This window comes from Neolamprologus brichardi, chromosome 3 (genome assembly GCF_056152115.1).
Source record: "Neolamprologus brichardi isolate AB-2024 chromosome 3, ASM5615211v1, whole genome shotgun sequence".
Taxonomy (NCBI): Eukaryota; Metazoa; Chordata; class Actinopteri; order Cichliformes; family Cichlidae; genus Neolamprologus; species Neolamprologus brichardi.
Window position 1 is genome coordinate 49,862,554 of NC_142106.1, and position 22,332 is coordinate 49,884,885.

The 22,332-nt window shown below is 41.3% G+C and overlaps 2 protein-coding genes across 2 annotated transcripts; both read left to right on the forward strand.

Moving 5' to 3' along the window:
* Positions 1–1,104: 1,104 nt before the first annotated feature.
* Positions 1,105–7,921, forward strand: LOC148105731 (protein NLRC3-like). The gene is made up of 4 exons (XM_087837818.1): positions 1,105–1,565; positions 4,302–4,378; positions 4,495–6,364; positions 7,744–7,921. The coding sequence occupies exons 1-4, from the start codon at positions 1,456–1,458 to the stop codon at positions 7,919–7,921; spliced, it is 2,235 nt and encodes a 744-aa protein (XP_087693944.1). The 5' UTR covers positions 1,105–1,455.
* A 2,844-nt stretch (positions 7,922–10,765) lies between these two features.
* On the forward strand, positions 10,766–20,276 carry LOC148105732 (ribonuclease inhibitor; the record flags this gene model as incomplete). Its single annotated transcript, XM_087838377.1, has 4 exons — positions 10,766–10,968; positions 15,215–15,394; positions 17,550–17,723; positions 20,090–20,276. Coding segments are annotated over 4 exons (744 nt in total), but the record flags the coding sequence as incomplete, so codon positions are not given.
* Positions 20,277–22,332: the final 2,056 nt, after the last annotated feature.

Below are 22,332 nucleotides of genomic sequence, written 5' to 3' on the forward strand. Positions count from 1 at the left end.
TTAAACATTCATTTTAATATCAATATATTTTTTTAAACTTAAATGCAGTAACTATTTCCCAAAACAAATACATCCCCAAACCCTCCTACCCACCTCGACATACAAACTCTGTGTGGCTTCACGTGTTCTGTTGATGTTTACATGATCGAAATAACTTGAACACAAACACAAACAAACAAAGAGGAAGACCGCACCGGAAGTAAAAAACTACAAGTCCCAGCATCCTCTGTGTTTAGGGAGCAGTAGTGAAAGTGAAAGTATTGAGCCTCCGTTCAGAGCAGCAGGATTAGGAAGGTGTAGCTGAGGCAGGTGAGTGTTAACATGAATATGTTCTTCTTATGACATAAAATAATTCTACGCTGTTCGTGTCTGTGGGTGAAATGTGAGGCCGGCCGGCTCTGAGCGCTGGTTTCCTGTAAGTAGAGAGGAAGTGAGTTTAGCTGAGCCTCCCTTTAGTGTGAGAGAGCAGGAGGAGAGTGAGAGCTGTGCTGAGGCACCGTGAGTGTTAACACCGCTCTGACATTACTGTGTCTCTGTGGCGGGAACAACAGGCTCCGTCAGTGGAGGCAAAAATAATCAGACTTTGGTTTTTCAAAGGAAACAACTTTATGTCAGAAGTTCCCGCACGCTCATTGGATAACGATGTGTCAATCTCGAGCTATTAGCCAATGAGCGTGCGGATTCACAGAAAGACCCGCCTTTATCACGGGACTTTTTAAAAACTAGAATGGCGACAGAAACTCCGTGAGTGGAGTTCAGGGTGACGTTATGAAACTGTGACGTTTGAGCCACTTCCTGTTCTCAATCCCAGCGTCCTGATCACCGAGGTTTCTGTTGCTCTGATATCTGATATTGATTATATTGGTAAACAAGCTGTAGCATAAACATCAGGTCTGTTCTGAAAACTGGCTTTATTTTTTCAAAGTAAGGGAATATCTGTGGTCTGATACCGCGGGCTCATGGGCTAAGGACTTGGATTGACAAGTCAAGCGCAGATGATTGTGTTGTTTCTTATAAAGGCTTGTGTGTGTGTGCCTTCCTGTGTGTGTCCTTGTGTCAGTGGAACTGAATCAGTGTGTTAGAGAAAGTGCTCCTCTGCTGTGCCGTCATCGTGTGGATGCTTCTTTTAAAGTTGGAACTCATGTTTTTATGATCTGCTTCATTTCATTGAACCTTTATTTCTAACCATGAAGTCCCTTTGAGGTTACAGCCTCCTGGTTAGGTTTAGGCTGTTATTGTGCTTCAGCCTGAAATATGAGGAGTAAGGAGTGGGGCTGGTTAGCCCTCATGACCCTCACCATAGCACATACGTCACAGGACAGTGTTTACCACAGAAACTCCATGAAATGATCAATGAGAACTTTAGAAACCCGTCAGTGTGATGCTTCCAGTACGAGAGCACCTCTGATAGTGTGTGTTTGCCTCTCAGACTAACTCCACCCTGACATCAAGAAGATGGAGGAAGAGGATGGAGCAGGATCTACAGCATCCAGCTGTGTGTCTGTGAGGAGTGACCGGTCCAAAGGAACACCTCCAGTGTTCAGTAATGAACCTGCAGCAACAATGTAAGAGAGCTGCTGACTCATTTATTCAGTGTAAATAATGATTTTTGATGCAATGGGAGAAGAAAAATGTCAAAAGCAGTTTTAAAAATAAGGATTAAAATATTACAAACTATATTTTTGAGTTTCCTGATGTAGTACAAAAATATATGAACATAACTGTATATAGGACAGATATTTTATGGTTCTTTTAGGCAGCAACAAAAAACAAAAAGACTATTTTTAAGCTGTCTGAGGTAGTGAGTCAACATGTCACACTGGGTCAAAGGTCAGGGAGTAAAGGTGTGTTTTAACCCTTTAAAGCTGGTGGGCACGCTCCGTTTTGCGTAACTATTTTTAAATCCCGGTAGCACTTCAACCACGTAAACTAGTGCAATAAGGTTTTTTTGCATATGAAACCGGAGGAGTTGTACTTACATCTTATGCCATCAGCTTGCCCTCGGTCACAGTTTCCTTCCACATATAGCTTTGCAAAAACTGCATAAAAAGCACTTGCAGCAACAAAAACATATTATTCCAGAAACACGCTTTGTCGATCCGATCAGCTTTTTGTAAAACTTCAGCGCGAACTATTGCATGTCTGCCATGACCTGCCCGAAACCGGAAGTGACGTTATTTTGGGGAAATGTAGGGTTTTTTTTTTTTTTTTTTTTTTTTTAACCATCAGGGCCTTATGAGCCTATACTGGTGTTTTTAAAAGTTCTTTTTGACTTTATGACTTTCTGTGTCGTTTCTGGGATGCTTAGGACTCATATTGCACTGCTGGAAATATTTTATTTTGATGCATATGCTGGTTTTTTTTGCAAATTTACATTATAATATTTCTTTTTCATTTTTCCTGCAGTATATAAAAATTGGTGTATTTAAAAAATAAAACTATGAAGACACTTAAAATAAATTTCCTGTGGTGGGAAACTATTTTGTGCAACCTTTTTGTATTTACAGGGAGGGACAAGCCTCTTAAATTTCTCTAACTAGAAATATATATTTAAAAAACTAAAACGATTTTCAGGTTTTTTTGTAGTTTATTTCACTTTTTTGCAATTTGTGTAATTACTATGCACTTAATGCATACATATTATTAACATTTGGGCTATAATGGTTGTATTGATGTATATCAACTTGAAATGCTCCCAAAAATGGCACCACAGCATGTAAAAATATAATATAAGCTCTGGCGAACTTGGTTCTATGGTAGGTCTTAAAGAGTTAAAGGAGGTTTAAAAGCAGCGAGTGAAGGAGCCTGTCGAGGTAAATCGTTCCATAACTGATCAAATTCAGTTGGTGAACCTCTGTGTGAAATCAAGCATCTGGTTCACAGAGAGGATAACCCTCAAATGGGCTGTACAACATTATATAGTGAGACAAAAACAGAGATTATCGTAGCCATCGCTCTCTCGCATGGACGTGGCAGTCTTGCTGTCTGCTGCGAATCCTCCCCGTACCTCCGTGACCTCGTCTGGTATCTGCTCCCTCCTCTGTAAGAGACAGTAAAGGAAAACACGTCTCTGCCTAGTCTTGAAAATCTAATCTTATCATCCATTGTTCTTCTAGGGCCTCTTCTTCTCGTGGCCTCAGCTAACTGCTAATATTTAAATGGCTAACATTAACATGTGTGCCAGCCAGGTTAACATTTATGATGAACTATGATTAATTAACTGATGTTAAAACTGGAGCTTTACTGACCTCTGAAATTCCTCCTAAAGTGTTATGCAGTGTTGTGACAGTCAGCTGCTTCAGCTGCTGCTGGGATGGGCTGTGGCAAAGAGAACAGAGAAAATCAAACTCAGAGTTTTTCTCTGAATTAAAAGCAAAGAAACAACAATATATTCTACATGGTGAAAATGATGGTTTATGGTGTTTGGGTCTGTTTTTCTGTATTTATGCAGATAAAGTGTAAACTCAGATTAATTATACCATCAAATTTTAAAGGAAAATATCAGGATGAGTGTCTGTGAGCTGAGAAGGACGTGAAGCGAGCAGTTTATCCCAGAGCTGAAGCTGCTCTGTGTGCAGAGATGAGCTCAGATTCCTGCTGTGATTGATCAACAGTCACAGAAATGTAGACTTGTAGTTATTACTGCAGTATGGTCACAGCAGATACTCATAAACATGTATTATGAGGATGGATGATCAAGTTTCTCACTCTCTCCTTTAAATCTCAGTTTTTTTCTTCTTCACAGTTTATCTGTTAATTTATTAATGAATAACACTGAAAGAGTTTCTGTTATATTTCCCCTTGAACATCACCTTATTAGGGCGGCATTAGGAAATAGCCCCCCTCCAAAGAATGAATAAATGAATGATGATAATAATAAAAGGATTAAAAAGCAGAGCTCAGAGTGGTAGAATGGTCAAACATGGATCCACGGGTGGTTCAACTGCGTTTGGTGACGTGACTAAAGCAAATCTTTCAAATAATCCCACCATCAACGGGATGTTGTCTCCTTTACTATGGTTACTTTACTTGGTAACCGTGTGAATTTCTTTGAAATGAACCAAATTCTTTTATTTGTTGGTTGTTGCATATTTAACCTCTACAGTCAGGAAAGGAGGAGATGAGGCCTCAACAATGTTGGGTTGTAGCTGTGGTTCAGGTTAGAGTGAGTGTCCATGGAATAAATGTAAGTCAGTGAACTGGAAACATGACTGTGTTAAAACTTTTTTTCCTTTTTATAATGAGTCTAATCAAAGGTGTACAGAAGTATCTCCACTTTGACTTTTCTGTGTCACCATCAGAGCTTCTGCACAGTGTGGAGAAAGATCCAGAAGCAGAGCTGGACTGCAGACAGCCAGTCAGAGCAGCTGTGTACAAAGTAAGACTGAACATCTGTCTGCTGATGGACTCATTTCTGAAAACTGGACTTGTTGTGTTGTTCAGACATTGAAGAGTTTTCTTTCTCTTTAGTCTCATTGTTTTTCTTTCTTTCAGCAGATGTTGGTCTGCAGGAGGTTTTAGATGAACATAAGATCAGTCTGAGGAGGAGATGTGAATGTGTGACTGAAGGAAGTGATGAAACAGGAAGTAGAACCCTCCTCAACAGGATCTACACTGAGCTCTACATCACAGAGGGACAGAGTGAAGAGGTTCATACCCAACATGAGGTGAGGCAGCTGGAGACAGCTTCCAAGATGGACGCCCTCCATGATGCTCCAATCAGGTGCCAGGACATCTTTAAAGCCTTACCTGACCAACAGAGACCCATCAGAGTGGTTCTGACCAACGGCGTGGCTGGTGTTGGAAAAACCTTCTCAGTGCAGAAGTTCACTCTGGACTGGGCAGAAGGCTTGGAGAACCAACATGTCAGTGTGGTGGTTCTGCTTTTATTCAGGGAGCTGAACCTGATCAGAGATGAGCAGTACAGTCTTCTGGAGCTGCTCCATGTTTTCCATCCAACATTACAGAAGGTCACAGCAGAGAAGCTGGCTGTCTCTCAGCTTTTGTTCATCTTTGACGGCCTGGATGAAAGCAGACTTTCATTGGATTTCACCAACAGGAAGCTGCTGTCTGATGTCACACAGAAGTCATCAGTCAGCCAGCTGCTGACAAACCTCATCCAGGGGAATCTGCTTCCCTCGGCTCTCATCTGGATAACTTCCCGACCTGCAGCCGCCAATCAGATCCCTCCTACATGTGTTGACAGGCTAACAGAAGTACGAGGCTTCACTGACGCCCAGAAGGAGGAGTACTTCAGGAGGAGATTCAGTGATGAAGAGCTGTCCAGCAGAATCATCTCCCACATGAAGACATCCAGGAGCCTCCACATCATGTGTAGTATCCCAGTCTTCTGCTGGATCACTGCTACAGTTCTGGGGCACATGTTGGCTACAGAGCAGATAGGAGAGCTGCCCAAGACCCTGACTGACATGTACTCACACTTCCTGCTGGTTCAGACAAAGAGGAAGAAGAACAAGTACCATGAGGGACATGAGACGAGTCCACAGGAGCTGACGATGGCTGACAGGGAAGTTCTTCTGAAGCTGGGGAGGCTGGCGTTTGAACATCAGGAGAAAGGAAACATCATGTTCTACCAAGAAGACCTGGAGCAGTGTGGTCTGGATGTGACAGAGGCCTCGGTGTACTCGGGAGTTTGTACAGAGATCTTCAAAAGAGAGTGTGTGATCTTCCAGAAACCAGTCTACTGCTTTGTTCATCTGAGCATCCAGGAGTTTCTGGCTGCTGTCTACATGTTCCACTGTCACACCAACAGGAAGACAAAGGTGGTGGAGGACTTCCTGGGATACTTTTGTAATGATTATGACTTTTTTGACTATTATGATGATACTAACTTGCTTCTAGATCAGTTTCCCCACATTAAACCATCTCTGGGTGAATCTTCTGTGGATGGGTTTCTAAGGAGAGCCATGGAGAAATCCCTCCAGAGTAAAAATGGCCACCTGGACCTGTTTGTTCGCTTCCTTCATGGTCTCTGTCTGGAGTCCAACCAGAGACTCTTAGTAGGTCTGCTGGGTCAGACAGAGATCAGTCCAGGAACCATCCAGAGAGTCATCAACAACCTGAAGAAGATGAACAGTGATAAAATCTCTCCTGACAGAAGCATCAACATCTTCCACTGTCTGATGGAGATGAACGACCTCTCAGTACATCAGGAGATCAACGAGTTCCTGAAGTCAGAGAACAGATCAGAGAAGAAACTCTCTGAGATCCAGTGCTCAGCTCTGGCCTTTATGCTGCAGATGTCAGAGGAGGTTCTGGATGAGTTGGACCTGCAGGAGTACAAAACATCAGAGTGGGGACGACAGAGACTGATTCCAGCTGTGAGGAACTGCAGAAAGGCTGGGTGAGTCCAGATGTGATCATTAACATCATTGATCAGTGTAGGTTAGTAGTTTAATTTTAAAAATGAAATCAGATTGTAACCACAAAGTGTTTGTGTTTGTACGCTGCAACCTTCCACACTATTCCTTTATTGTACAGACTCAGCAGCAGCTGAGGATCCCAAATCCAAGAGTGGAGAACAGATTTGAAGTGTGTCACATCCATGCAGTCACAGCTGTTTCCACCATGTTTCCACTGATATTAATCCTGTTCAATGACACGTTTCATATCAGTGAATATGTTCTTTAGGACGTCCACTGACATGTTTAAGTGTCCTGCTGGAAATCACTCAAATCATCCATGAAATCCATGAAAAATCCTTTTAGTGTTTCTAACTTCACCCTCTGTCCTCTCTCTCTCTCCATCCTCCTCACTGCTTCTTTCACTGATAATCACACAAACATCGTATTCAGCTACAAAATAACACAATAATATCATCTGATGATCATTATTAGAAGAGCGGGATCCTTGCTGTCTCCATCCTCTCTCTCCTTTCTCTCCCTCTCTGTCTTTGTACTGTCACTCAGGTCCAATGGAAACAGTGACATTTACAAACCAATCAAAGACAAACTGATCCATGTCAGGTTATAACAATATTCAAAGTGAATATAGGCTGCTGCTGGACGCAGACAGGTAACATCATTTTGACTTGCTGTCACCTGGATCTGGACTCATAAACACTGAAGCCCAGAACAGGAATACAAATCATTTTCTGCCAACTAGCGACACACCAGCAAATAATGGCTCAGAAAGCTAAAATGAGCCAATCATTTCTGTGTTTAGTTCCCCTGAAATCAGATCTGATATCAGCAGCTCTGAGTTCATTCATCATTATTGTCCAGTGATGAGATTTCTGCTCCGTTTGGTAACAGTCAGCAGGTTTTTCCTGCGTGTGGACGTGAACAGTCGTACCAGACAGCAGGTACCAAACAGAGATCATCTTTCCAGCTGGAACTCTTCACTGAGCTGAACTCATTCAAAATGTTCTGGAGTCAGATTCAAAACAGGAAACAGTCCAAATGTGTGTCTTCACTCTGACTCAGGATCAGATCTCAGTGACAGACTGTGGACATTATGGAAGCCTAAATGTGACACCATCTTCCTCCTTCATCTGCAGATTAAAGCCAAACAAAGATTCTCATTAAAAGTCTGCAGGTCTGAGAGAGACTCAATCGTTGTGTCATGTCAAACACAGTAAGAGGAGCTGAAGCACAGATGTGAAGAGCAGATTCATCAGATTATGACCTCACTCTGTTTTGTCTTCATATACATTCAGTCTGTGTTTATAATGCAGATTTTCTGCTTTTATAATAACACATTTTATATTTTCTATCATCACAGACTGATTCAGTGTCGACTCTCAGAGTCTCACTGTGAAGTTGTGGCCTCAGCTCTGAAGTCCAACCCCTCCCATCTTACAGAGCTGGACATGAGTCTGAACAAGCTGCAGGATTCATCAGTCAAGCGTCTGTGTGCTGAACTGGAGAGTCTAAACTGTCGACTGGAGACTCTGAGGTGAGTTCACTGACTGCGGCTGTTGTTGTTTTTCTATATTTCAGGTCTTTGATTGATGTTTGAAACTTTCTTTAGTTCCTAAATGTTCAGGATGTGTCTGAAGACAAATGTGAAGAAGTTTGAATGCTTTCAGAAATGTTGTGTCTTTCCAAACAACTGAACAACAGTTTTTCATTTTGATTCCAAACAGAAGTGACAGACTTGAGCAGGGTTCATTTAAAGGCTGACAGAAGTGGAGTGGTGACGGGGAGATGTTTGACAAGACAGTGTTTCAGCCTCCACAGGTTCATGTTGTGCTCCATCAGTCAGTGAAGATGAAGTCAGTGCTGATGAGGCTGTAGAGTGTGTGAGGGATGTGAATGAGGATGATGATAGCAGATGAAAACAGGCTGCAGAGACTTTGAGCCATACAGGGCACACAGTGTGTGTACAGAACAGCTGAAATCATTATGGAGGCCTCACTGGAATATGGAAGCATCACAGTACAGCTTCAGTGAAGCATTAAAGTCTCTGATATGAAATGAGAAATGAAGCAGCCACAGCTTTTTCATGAGTGGAAATCCACGGTGACTGTGAGCTGCTGCTACAGCCTCCAGATTAGCCAGCAGCTCATCCTGCTCAACATTTCCTCACCAACTTTAATGGAAGTGTGATGTTTTCAGCTGGAGTGATGGTCAGGGTGGCCTCCCTCTCCTCTTCTTCTTCTCTTCCTCTTTCATTTGTAAAGCCATTTCTGCTGCTTTCATTCATTTGGAAGTCCTGTAGCTGAGTTTGGGAGAGACTAACAGCCTCGGCAGCAGAGGGGAGAAAGGCTGTAACACCACCACTTTACTCTGTTCTACCTGTCACATCATTTTATCAGAAAACAAATATGCTCATGTTTTTACTATGTTTGTCTTGAAGATGTAGGAAGATCACATGGTGCTTTTTATTATTGTGTTGGTCTGTTTCCTGTCACATAATTGAGCTTAGTGTAGTTTCATTTCTGCACAATTTAAAAACAACCAAAACTTTTTTCTGTCTTTTCTATGTTATACTGTAGACTTTCTTTGATACCGTGTCCAAAAGGAGCAGCTTTTACTTTGAAGGGGAGGCATCTCTGTTTCCTGTTCAGGTTGGATGATGGAAGTAAATTAGTGTGTGATATTCTTTCAGTGTTGCTCTTTGTAGACGGTCCCTTCACCTTTAAAAGTGAAGCCTTGTGGTTTCTGGAAGGAAAAACACGACTTTTTCAAGTCTTTGTCCTGTTTTTATGATAAATGTACGACTTTAATGTGAAACATTCAGAGTTTTTTCTGTTGTGTTTGTTTGAAGCTGCTTCTTGTTGGCTTCAGCTGTTTGGAGTTTCCATTTTCTAAAATTCTACATTCTGAACCTTCTTCAGCTCTGAACAGATGATGAAACACTGAATGATTTCAAGCTCACACTTTTTCTAATAAACTTGCATCTTTCATTCTTTATACAGATTGAGGAACTGTGGTTTGTCAAAGATCAGCTGTGATTATCTGGCAGAGGCACTGAAGTCCAACCCCTCCAATCTGAGAGAGCTGGACCTGAGTGACAACAACAACCTGCAGGGTCTAGGAGTGAAGCATCTGTGTGGTTTCCTGGAGAGTCCAGGATGTGGACTTGAAAGTCTGAGGTTAGTCAGCATGTTGTAGTTGTGCTGAGATGAATATGATGTGAAAGTTGTGCTGACACTAAACTGCAGACATCAGGCTAATATTACTATTAATATTACCACTTTCAGCCCCGACGGCGCGTGCCGTCGAGTGAACGATCCACGCTCTGTGTTTCCATCTTTGTGTGTTTAGCTGCTCTCATTTACTGTTTTTTCTGTTTGGTTGTTGTTGAAATACTTTTGGGAGCTTTAACCTGAGATTCTGGCAAAATACATTTATATTAAAAATCTATTCAGGATTAGAATGAATCAATATCGCTTTATTCAAATTAAAACCATTTAAATAGGAAAATCCATTTTTTTACACCCGCCTCTAATGCTGGGTAATGTCAGCTGGTCCATGTGCAGCTGGCTGTGAGGCTCAGGGAGCGTCTACAAAGTGCAACACTGAAAGAACATCATCCATAAATATTGAGTAATAACTGGACTCTCATACAGCGAGACTCAAATGCCTTTAAACATCAGCTTATCCTGCGGATCCAAGTCCAACACTGAGTTTGTAAAAACATGTTTGTCAATCATTTTGTTTGGTTTCTGAGGAAAATGATTCAATAACTTGCTGCTAATACACAACATTTCATCATATTTCCTCATAACCCTCTTTTGTCTGACCATTTAAATCCCATTTGAATTTGCAATAAAGAATCCACAGAGTTTGGCGACAATAATGACAGTAGATGTTTGTGTGAAAGTGCTGGAAGCAAATAAGTGTGTGATGTTCTTTCAGTGTTGCACTTTGTAGACAGTCCCTGAGCACTGGTCTCACAGCCAGCTGCACATAGATACCAGTGTTGTTAGTCCAGGTCAGAAGATGACTTTTTGGAATGAAAATGAACTTGTAGTTTGTCTGCTTTAATAATGTGACTGAAAAAAGGTGTTGGACTTCAAATATGTCCATTTCTTTCACACTTCACCTTTAAAAGTGAAGCCTTGTGGTTCCTAGAAGGAAAAACACGACTTTTTCAAGTCTTTTTCCTATTTTTATGATAAATGTACAACTATAATGTGAAACGTTCAGAGTTTTTTCTCTTGTTGTGTTTGTTTGCTTCCTGTTGGCTTCAGCTGTTTGGAATTTCCATTTTCTAAACTTCTACATTCTGAACCTTCTTCAGCTCTGAACAGATGATGAAACACTGAATGATTTCAAGCTCACACTTTGTATAATAAACTTACATCTTTCATTCTTTATACAGATTGATAGACTGTGGTTTGTCAGAGATCAGCTGTGATTATCTGGCAGCAGCGCTGAAGTCCAACCCCTCCCATCTGAGAGAGCTGGACCTGAGTAACAACAACAAGCTGCTGGATTCAGGAGTGAAGCATCTGTGTGCTATCCTGGAGAGTCCAGGATGTGGACTTGAAACTCTGAGGTCAGTCAGCATGTTTTAGTTGTGCTGAGATGAATCTGATGTGAAAGTTGTGCTGACACTAAACTGCAGACATCAGGCTGATATTATACTGATCCATACTGAGGATCTTCATGGTAAAGTCTGTTTTCTTCTTCTCTGGTTTAGTCCACTGACTGCTGCAGAACAATGTTCACATTTCAAACAGTGAGACTCAACGTATGTTCCGCGGCCCACACGTGGCCTGCCCACCTTTCCTGATTCAGAGAGAGGGGACCCTGATTAACTGTGTAGTGTTCTTCCTCACAGTTCTAAGTATCAGACACAACAATGAATAATCCACAGCTGACTGTCTTTAGCAGGTCAAAGGTCACGGGACACAGCAGACAGTGGGAAATATTATAATTCTGATCATTTATCAGCACATATCCATATGTATAAAAACAAAGCTGACACTGTGAGACTTGATCAGAGGTGTGATCATCACAGCAGATGCCTTTGTGTCAAAGTCACTGAGGATCAAACAGAAACACATGAAGCAGATTTTCCTGTTCTGGCTTTTTATAGCAGATAACCTTCAAAATATTCTGCAGTCGATCAAAAACTGAAGCAAACCATGAATCAACATGTGAACATGACCTGATGCTGCTGAATTGAAGCAAAGTTACAGAGGTTTTATTACAGACACAGCTGAGAGTTTGTAATCTGTCATCATTTTAAAAGGTTTAAATTTCTTCAGTGTTGAACAGCAGAAATGAGGCTTTGTTTTCGGAGGCCGACAGCAGTGAACACAACAGCAGACTGGTGCGTAATAAGCAGTGAATAATGCAGAAAACAGATTTTTGAAGGTAAACTGTTCTTGAAGTACACTGAGAGAGAGAGAGCTGTGCAGGAAGTAAACGTCAAAGTCAGAGAATTCATGACGATGTTCATCAAACGTAAAGCGTAGTTTGGATCTTCTTTTGCTGCTGGTTCAGTCAGTTTTGGTTGGAGACAGATGAAACCTGCAGCTTCAGGATCTGTGAGCTGTCCACTTTCAGCCCCGATGGCGTGTCCGTGTACGTGCCGTCGAGTGAATGATCCACACTCTGTGTTTCCATCTTTGTGTGTTTAGCTGCTCTCATTTACTGTTTTATCTGTTTGGTTGTTGTTGAAATACTTTTGGGAGCTTTAACCTGAGATTCTGGCAAAATACATTTATATTCAAAATCGATTCAGGATTGAATGAATCAACATCGCTTTATTCAAATTAAAACCATTTAAATAGGAAAATCCATTTTTTTACACCCGCCTCTAATGCTGGGTAATGTCAGCTGGTCCATGTGCAGCTGGCTGTGAGGCTCAGGGAGCATCTACAAAGTGCAACACTGAAAGAACATCATCCATAAATATTGAGTAAGAATTGGACTCTCATAGAGTGAGATTCAAATGCCTTTAAACATCAGCTTATTCTGCTGATCCAAGTCCAACACTGAGTTTGTAAAAAAAAAAAAGTTTTTTATCAAACCTTTATTTAACCAGGAAGATCCCATTGAGTTTAAAAACCTCTTTTTCAAGGGAGACCTGGCCAAGATAGGCAGCAGCAAGTGTCTCACAGTTACAGAAATTACTCAATCAAACACAGGCAGCAACAACACACATGCAACAATAAGTGAAAGAAAACAAATAAAATAAAATTCAATAAATTTCAAATAAAATAAAAGGTCAGTTCAAATGACAATCAATCTAATTGAAACAGTTGCATGTTATGGACTTGGCCTCAAGGATTCGTAGTTTAGATTTAAAATGAAATTAATGAAATTAATTTAATGAAATTAATTCAGTCATTTTCCATTCCTTCTGCAATTTGTTCCAAGCCGAGGGTGCTAAATGGACAAAAGCTCTTTTACCAAGTTCAGTTCGGGCAAATGGAACAGAAAGCAACAAGTAACCATGCAGACGAAGAGAATACCGACCAGCATGTTTCATTGCTAGCAGGGAACATATATAGGAAGGCAACAACCCAAGTATCGCCTTATATATAAAACTGTATAAATGAGAGTTCCTCCGACTTACCAAAGCAGGCCATCCTACCTGAGAGTATAACTCACAGTGGTGAGTCTGAAATTTACGGTTAGTGATGAACCTCAGAGAAGCACGATACACAATATCAACCACTCGAATACAGTGAGCAGAAGCATTCATATTTAGAATATCACCATAATCCAGCACAGGCAAAAATGTTGCAGCAACAAGCCGCTTCTTTGAATTAAAAGAGAAACACAACTTATTTTGAAAATAAAATCTCAGTTTTAACTTCAGATTTTTTACAAGATTCTCTACATGTGGTTTGAAGGTGAGCGAGTCACCAATTAAGATTCCCAGATATTTATAGGTGTGAACCAACTCTATTTTATTACCTTCAAGAGTGGTTACTGATGGGATTGTTTGGGCCAAATTCCTTGATTTAGAAAACAGCATGAGCTTTGTTTTGTCTGCGTTGAGAACAAGTTTAAGCTGAAGTAATGAGTGCTGGACAGCAGAAAAGGCTTTCTGCAAGGAGTCAATGGCTTGGACAAGAGTTGAACCACAGCTGTAAATAACTGCATCATCAGCATAGAAGTGCAAGTTTGCATCTGGCACATTTAGACTAAGATTGTTTACGTAAATTATAAATAGAAGGGGACCTAATACAGAAACCTGTGGCACTCCGTTGTGCACTGTAACAAAGTCAGAACATAGACCGTCAGATTTAATGCACTGAGTCCTGTTACTGAGGTAGTTTGAGAACCATCCACTGCTCTCTCAGAGAGTCCTGACTGGAAGAGTCTAAGTTTTAAAATACAATGATCAACAGTGTCAAATGCTTTTGACAAATCAATAAAAAGGGATGCACAGTGTTGTTTTTTATCAAGTGCAATAGTAATATCATTTACCACTCTAATTGCAGCTGTGATAGTACTGTGATTCTTCCTAAAGCCTGATTGATATTCAGATAAAATGGCATTGGTGTGTAAAAACTCCTTTAACTGCTCGCACACAAGAGATTCAAGAACTCTGGCCAGCACAGATAGATTAGATATTGGTCTGTAATTAGTTAACACTGCTGGGTTGCCCCCTTTTAATAGAAGAACAACAAAAGCTGATTTCCATACTGAGGGAATTTTATTCGTATCCAGTGTGAAGTTGAAAAGTATTGTGAGAGGCTCTGCCACAAAATCAGCTGCCAGTTTCAAGAAGTAAGGATCTAGTAAGTCTGGCCCTGGAGATTTTCTAGGATCTAACAGCTTAAGAGCTTTACAGACCTCGTGCACAGAGAAAGGAACAAAGTTAAATGACGGACCAGTGTACACCGGAAGGTTTGGGCTGGATTTTACAGAGACTGGGTTCAGAGAATCAAACAAAGAGCCAGAAGATATAAAGTGCTTGTTAAAGCAATTCATCATCTCCTTCCTATCATAAACAGGAACAGAATCCTTAAAAATAAAGGTGGGTAGAGTGTGGGAGCTTTTAATCACTGAAAGAGACTTAATGATTTTCCAGAACTTCTGTGGATTATTTAGGTTCTCAGTGGTGACAGACAGATAACAGATAAAAACATGTTTGTCAATCATTTTGTTTGTTTTCTGAGGAAAATGATTCAATAACTTGCTGCTAATACACAACATTTCATCATATTTACTCATAACCCTCTTTTGTCTGACCATTTGAATCCCATTTGAATTTGCAATAAAGGATCCACAGAGTTTGGTCACAATAATGACAGTAGATGTTTGTGTGAAAGTGCTGGAAGCAAATTAGTGTGTGATGTTCTTTCAGTGTTGCACTTTGTAGACGGTCCCTGAGCACTGGTCTCACAGCCAGCTGCACATAGAGACCAGTGTTGTTAGTCCAGGTCAGAAGATAACTTGTTGTAATGAAAATGAGCTTTTAGTTTGTCTGCTTTAATAATGTGACTGGAAAAAGATGTTGGACTTCAAATATGTCCATTTCTTTAACACTTCACCTTTAAAAGTGAAACCTTGTGGTTCCTGGAAGGAAAAACACGACTTTTTCAAGTCTTTGTGCTGTATTTATGATAAATGTATGACTTTAATGTGAAACATTCAGAGTTTTTTCTCTTGTTGTGTTTGTTTGAAGCTGCTTCCTGTTGGCTTTAGCTGTTTGGAATTTCCATTTTCTAAAATTCTACATTCTGAACCTTCTTCAGCTCTGAACAGATGATGAAACACTGAATGATTTCAAGCTCACACTTTGTCTAATAAACTTACATCTTTCATTCTTTATACAGATTGAGGGACTGTGGTTTGTCAGAGATCAGCTGTGATTATCTGGCAGCAGCACTGAAGTCCAACCCCTCCCATCTGAGAAAGCTGGACCTGAGTTTCAACAACAACAAGCTGCAGGATCAAGGAGTGAAGCATCTGTGTGGTTTTCTGGAGAGTCCAGGATGTGGACTTGAAACTCTGGGGTCAGTCAGCATGTTTTATTTGTGCTGTGATGAATATGATGTGAAAGTTGTGCTGACACTAAACTGCAGACATCAGGCTGATATTATACTGATCCACACTGAGGATCTTCATGGTAAAGTCTGTTTTCTTCTTCTCTGGTTTAGTCCATTGACTGCAGCAGAACAATGTTCACATTTCAAACAGTGATACTCAACGTATGGCCTGCGGCCCACACGCGGCCTGCCCACCTTTCCTGATTCAGAGAGAGGGGACCCTGATTAACTGTGTAGTGTTCTTCCTCACAGTTCTAAGTATCAGACACAACAATGAATAATCCACAGCTGACTGTCTTTAGCAGGTCAAAGGTCACGGGACACAGCAGACAGTGGGAAATATTATAATTCTGATCATTTATCAGCACATATCCATATGTATAAAAACAAAGCTGACACTGTCAGACTTGATCAGAGGTGTGATCATCACAGCAGATGCCTTTGTGTCAAAGTCACTGAGGATCAAACAGAAACACATGAAGCAGATTTTCCTGTTCTGGCTTTTTATAGCAGATAACCTTCAAAATATTCTGCAGTCGATCAAAAACTGAAGCAAACCATGAATCAACATGTGAACATGACCTGATGCTGCTGAATGAAGCAAAGTTACAGAGGTTTGATTACAGACACAGCTGAGAGTTTGTAATCTGTCATCATTTTAAAAGGTTTAAATTTCTTCAATATTGAACAGCAGAAATGAGGCTTTGTTTTCGGAGGCCGACAGCAGTGAACACAACAGCAGACTGGTGCGTAATAAGCAGTGAATAATGCAGAAAACAGATTTTTGAAGGTAAACTGTTCTTGAAGTACACTGAGAGAGAGAGAGCTGTGAAGGAAGTAAACGTCAAAGTCAGAGAGAATTCATGACGATGTTCATCAAACGTAAAGCGTAGTTTGGATCTTCTTTTGCTGCTGGTTCAGTCAGTTTTGGTTGGAGACAGATGAAACCTGCAGCTTCAGGATCTGTGAGCTGTCCACTTTCAGCCCCGACGGCGTGTCCGTGTACGTGCCGTCGAGTGAACGATCCATGCTCTGTGTTTCCATCTATGTGTGTTTAGCTGCTCTCATTTACTGTTTTATCTGTTTGGTTGTTGTTGAAATACTTTTGGGAGCTTTAACCTGAGATTCTGGCAAAATACATTTATATTAAAAATCGATTCAGGATTGAATGAATCAACATCGCTTTATTCAAATTAAAACCATTTAAATAGGAAAATCCATTTTTTTACACCCGCCTCTAATGCTGGGTAATATCAAAGGGTCCATGTGCAGCTGGCTGTGAGGCTCAGGGAGCGTCTACAAAGTGCAACACTGAAAGAACATCATCCGTATATATTGAGTAATAACTGGACTCTCATACAGCGAGACTCAAATGCCTTAAAAAATCAGCTTATCCTGCTGATCCAAGTCCAACACTGAGTTTGTAAAAACATGTTTGTCAATCATTTTGTTTGGTTTCTGATGAAAATGAGTCAATAACTTGCTGCTAATACACAACATTTCATCATATTTACTCATAACCCTCTTTTGTCTGACCATTTGAATCCCATTTGAATTTGCAATAAAGGACCCACAGAGTTTGGTGACAATAATGACAGTAGATGTTTGTGTGAAAGTGCTGGAAGCAAATTAGTGTGTGATGTTCTTTCAGTGTTGCACTTTGTAGACGGTCCCTGAGCACTGGTCTCACAGCCAGCTGCACATAGAGACCAGTGTTGTTAGTCCAGGTCAGAAATGACTTGTTGTAATGAAAATGAGCTTTTAGTTTGTCTGCTTTAATAATGTGACTGGAAAAAGGTGTTGGACTTCAAATATGTCCATTTCTTTCACACTTCACCTTTAAAAGTGAAGCCTTGTGGTTCCTGGAAGGAAAAACACGACTTTTTCAAGTCTTTTTCCTATTTTTATGATAAATATACGACTTTAATGTGAAACATTCAGAGTTTTTTCTCTTGTTGTGTTTTTTTGAAGCTGCTTCCTGTTGGCTTCATCTGTTTGGAGTTTCCATTTTCTAAACTTCTACATTCTGAACCTTCTTCAGCTATAAACAGATGATGAAACATTGAATGATTTCAAACTCACACTTTGTCTAATAAACTTACATCTTTCATTCTTTATACAGACTGGAGAGCTGTGGTTTGTCAGAGATCAGCTGTGATTATCTGGCAGCAGCACTGAAGTCCAACCCCTCCCATCTGAGACAGCTGGACCTGAGCTGGAACAAGCTGCAGGATCCAGGAGTGAAGCATCTGTGTGCTTTCCTGGAGAGTCCAGGATGTGGACTTGAAACTCTGGGGTCAGTCAGCATGTTTTAGTTGTGCTGAGATGAATATGTCGTGAAAGTTGTGCTGACACTAAACTGCAGACATCAGGCTGATATTATACTGATCCACACTGAGGATCTTCATGGTAAAGTCTGTTTTCATCTTCTCTGGTTTAGTCCATTGACTGTAACAGAACAATGTTCACATTTCAAACCTTCATAGAAGAAGAAAAATCCTCCACTGGATAATTCACTGTGAAACTCTCCAACTCTTCATTCCACCTAAAAGTTTTTCTGACACTGAAATCCAAAGAAAAATGTGCATTTGCTTTACAGACAGCAGTCCAACACAAACATACACACATCATCCAAAACACAGTCCAACATCCAAATCTCCTCCACTGCCAGCATGAATGATGGGAAAGAGAAGGAGGAACACCTGACATTCAGGGTTAGAATGAGTTTCATAAAGCAGACTGTGAAGATCAAAGCTGCATTAGAAAGGTTACATGAATGAATAAGTGGACTGAAGTGGACAGAGATCATCTGAAGCACTTCAAAGGCTTTAAATCAGCACATTTCTCTTTATTCTTTATCAACTCTGTTAGTTTCTCTCAGTTTTCTGTGGAATGAAGCTAACAGCAGGCTAGGCTAATAAGATGCTGACCAATAGGTTTCTATTAAAGCTTGTAATTTGTATATGAAAAAGTGCTTTGACTCAGCAGGGATCAGCTTACAGGTAGAATACAGCTGCTGGATGGGATTAGCATGTCATAGCTATCTACCAAACTGCTAACTGGGGAATTTCAGGCCATCTATGAATCATCATTTTTGCTAACTGTTTATTCAGCTTAGGCTCACAGGGCTGGAGCCTGTGCCCTAGCTGTCATAGGGCAAGAGGCGTGGTCCACCTGCACAGGTGAGCAGTCCATCACAGGGCCAACAGAGAGAGACAGAGAAGCACTCTCTCACATCCACACCTACAGCAAATTTAGAAGCACCAATGAACCTAAGCAGCATTTCATTGGACTGTGGGAGAACATCCAACCTCCACAGAAAGGCCAACAAGCTTCAACCTACAACCTTCTTTCTTTAAGGCACTAGTGCTAACCACTTTTCCCACTTTCAGCCCAAATCCTTCATCTTCCTGTTTCTGACTCCAGGCCAGCTCCACTAACACTTTCTCATCAGACACTGCCACCTAGTGGAGGAAGTCTTAGTTCCATTTGAAGCTTCAGATGACAGTTAGTTCCTTTACAAAGAGGTGGAGGTGGTGGGGCCACAGCACCATCATCACTGAGTGCCATAGGACACTTAACCTTTGTTTCCATATGCTGGGAACTTCCTGTTGTTCCAAGGAGGACTGGAAAATGTGTGAAAATCTCCCAGTCAGTTCCTCACAGCACACTTCAATCATTTCCCTCCCACAGCATCAGGACCAGGGCTTTTTCTCTCTTTGATCCCACTAAGAGATTTCCACACAAACACCTCATCAGTGGGACTCTCAGAGCTACCAGCCCTTTGCTACAATCACAAAGCTCTTCATTAAAATCAATGATATCAAAGCTGGAATCAAATGAGTCCAAGTCTTCTGCTGATTCAGCATCACAGTCATCTTTGCTCCTTGTTCACCATGGACTTCATTCCTTTCCAAGCCAGCCTTGAGTGTCCTTTATTCAGCTCATCCTCTGCTTTACTTTTACACCTGATTTTAGCTGCTTTATCTCTCTTTCAACAAGTTTCTGTGCCTCAATCTTTTTCTTCTCTCCCTCATAACAAGACAGCTTCTTCTGCCTGAGAACATGTTGGAGTGATTTATTAATCCAGGGCTGCTTATTGGGGAAAATACTTCCTGTTTTTGAAGTAATCCCCATTTTTACCAGAAAGAAATGTAAGTAGAAATCAATGATCTAAGTGAGAACACGAGCCTTTAAAAAGTCCCAGTGGGTGCAGTCAAAGCAGTCCCTCAGTCCCAGTATAGTCTTTGGTCCAGACTGGAACAACTGTGTGCCCAGTTTGAACTCTCTTCAGTCCTGTGACCTGACAGACACAGAGGGGCCATCACATCACATTTAGAAGCTCCCCTAATTGAGCCACAACACATGTCCAATACTTAGTCTGTCTTGTTGGACCAACTGGAAGAAATGATTCAAGGACTTAGTCACAGAACAGAGATTCAAATCTCCAAAATCCAACTGGCTGCATCAGGACATATAGCCTCAAACTCTGCACAGTTTCCTATTTGAAGCTACTTCCTGTTGGCTTCAGCTGTTTGGAGTTTCCATTTTCTAAACTTCTACATTCTGAACCATCTTCAGCTCTGAACAGATGATGAAACACTGAATGATTTCAACCTCACACTTTTTCTAATAAACTTACATCTTTCATTCTTTATACAGATTGATGGACTGTGATTTGTCAGAGATCAGCTGTGATTATCTGGCAGCAGCACTGAAGTCCAACCCCTCCCAGCTGAGAGAGCTGGAGCTGTACGGAAACAACCTGAAGCATCCAGATGTGAAGCAGCTGTCTGATCTTCAGCAGAGTCCAGACTACAGACTGGAGACTCTGAGGTCAGTAGAGTGATGGAGTGAGTGGGTGGTGCTGTCAGCAGTATTGTACTAAACACAGTCAGTATGAAACAAAGATCCAGTGTTTCCTTTAAAGCTGCAGCTTCTCAGTGAAGCTGTGAGAGGAGAATGGTGACAGGCTTCAGGATTGGACACAAACACTTCCTGTTTCTGACCTTTATGGTCACCATAGTAACGGCTGACACGCTCTGATCAAACACTGTCAAAAGCCAATCAGCTCTCTCAACAAAGCAGCACGCAGACCAATGACTGCATTTATTTCCAAGTTTAAAGCAGTGAAGAACACAGTCTGTAGGTGAGGAAGAATTTAGTGAGAGCAGATGTTTGGATGGAATTCCTCCAGTTAACAGCTGGAACCGTCCATCTGGATTGTTGGGCTTGTTGTTGGACAGAGCTCAGAGTGGACACACCAAGGTTCTTCTAATGAATGAAAGTCCAAACTCAAACTAGGAGGGAAAAACATCTTCATCAACTTCAATAAAAATCCAAAGATTAGAAAAAGTGAAGCAACAATGAGTCCTAGTACAGTCCCAGCACTGAAGTCCCTGCTGCTCTTTATACTGGATGTGCTGCATCACTGACTGACAGCTGATGAAGAGTCTCTGGAAACACTCGTTTATCTCCTCTGCTCTTCCTTCTTCTCTCTGCAGGTGGGAACCATGGCAATAAACAGGACGGTGTGTGTGCTGAGAGAGGAGGAGCTGTGTCCTGATGATCCAGAGAGGTTGAAGCAGCAGCAGCTTGTGTGTAAAGATGCTCTGACTGGGCCATGTTACTGGGAGGTGGAGAGGAGAGCTTCATCCAGCAGTGACTGACAGAGGAATGAGAAGAAGTGCAGATGACTGTCAGTGCTGCAGAGTGAACTGCTCTGAGAACAGCTCCACTGTCAGACACAATGTAGAGTCCAGCATCATCCCTGTGTGTCCCTCTGGATCTGACAGAGGAACATCAGTGTATCTGGACTGCTCTGCTGCTGCTCTGTCCTTCTACAGTCTCTGCACAGTCTCGGTCTGACTCTGGCTTCAGATCCTCCTGGATCAAACTCACCTGGAAAGACTTTCAAACATCACTCAATAGATTTGAATACAGAGTAAATTTGATATATACTGTAGATGTACTGTAGAGTTGCAGTTTGTCACTTGTAAATACAGTCTGTGAGCAGCTATGAGCTGAAAGATCTTTCTAGAAACACGAAATGTTTTCACTCTTCTGTTGCTTTTTCATATATTTCCACAAAATTAATATTGATCCCACCTGTCTCACCTGTTTCATGCTTTTATACATAATAAAAGGACATGTGTGATCTGAGCGCTGCTGTGTTTGCTGTGGTTGCTGTGCTGCACGTCTTCATTAAGATAACAGAGACATCTAGTGGTTCAGAGGGAGAACTGCAGGAGGTGGAGCTGTGTTTTAGCATGGAAAACTTTTTTATTGTTATCTTTTAGACCCAGATACAAATATGACAAGTATCAGTGTAAGATACAAAAGGTCACATCAGTCAGCAGAGGGAACAGTAATCACACAGCAATGTAAGAATAGAAACATAACAGTGAATCTGGACATGTATACAGATGGAAGCAAACCAACAGGATGTAACACTACATTAAAGCCACAAATGTGAAGAAAACAAACCCAAAGAAAAATATATTTGATCTCAGGAATCCAAATCAGATGCTTTAGAGCAGGGGTCGGCAACCCTGGGCACTCGTGTCACAGCTGGCACGTGAAAGGTTAACTGATGGCACGACCATAGCTGGACTGGCCATCGGACATACCGATGGTGATTTTTCGTTTTTATTGGCCAATGATGTTTTTTTTAAATTTTTTTGTAACGGTATAAACAATGGAAGGTGGGGGATTGGCCGGATGCTGGTCGATGTGTAAAAATAGGTCAGTTGTTTGGTGGTGCCTATGGCAGAGCTTCCACAGAGGCAACAGGTGGATGAGGGAAAGGGGAGGCAGGAGGAGCAGAGATCCGAGGCTGCCGCCGGTCCAAGTGTCAGGTGAACTGAACTTTAGGTAAGAAGTTATGACCTGCAGTCTATCTGGGT

Excerpts from the sequence above, each read along its gene's own strand:
- LOC148105731 (XM_087837818.1), top strand. The coding sequence starts at position 1,456 with ATGGAGGAAGAGGATGGAGCAGGATCTACAGCATCCAGCTGTGTGTCT. Across the intron at positions 4,379-4,494 it reads TCAGAGCAGCTGTGTACAAA|CAGATGTTGGTCTGCAGGAG; the intron begins GTAAGACTGAAC and ends TCTTTCTTTCAG. Across the intron at positions 6,365-7,743 it reads AGGAACTGCAGAAAGGCTGG|ACTGATTCAGTGTCGACTCT; the intron begins GTGAGTCCAGAT and ends CTATCATCACAG.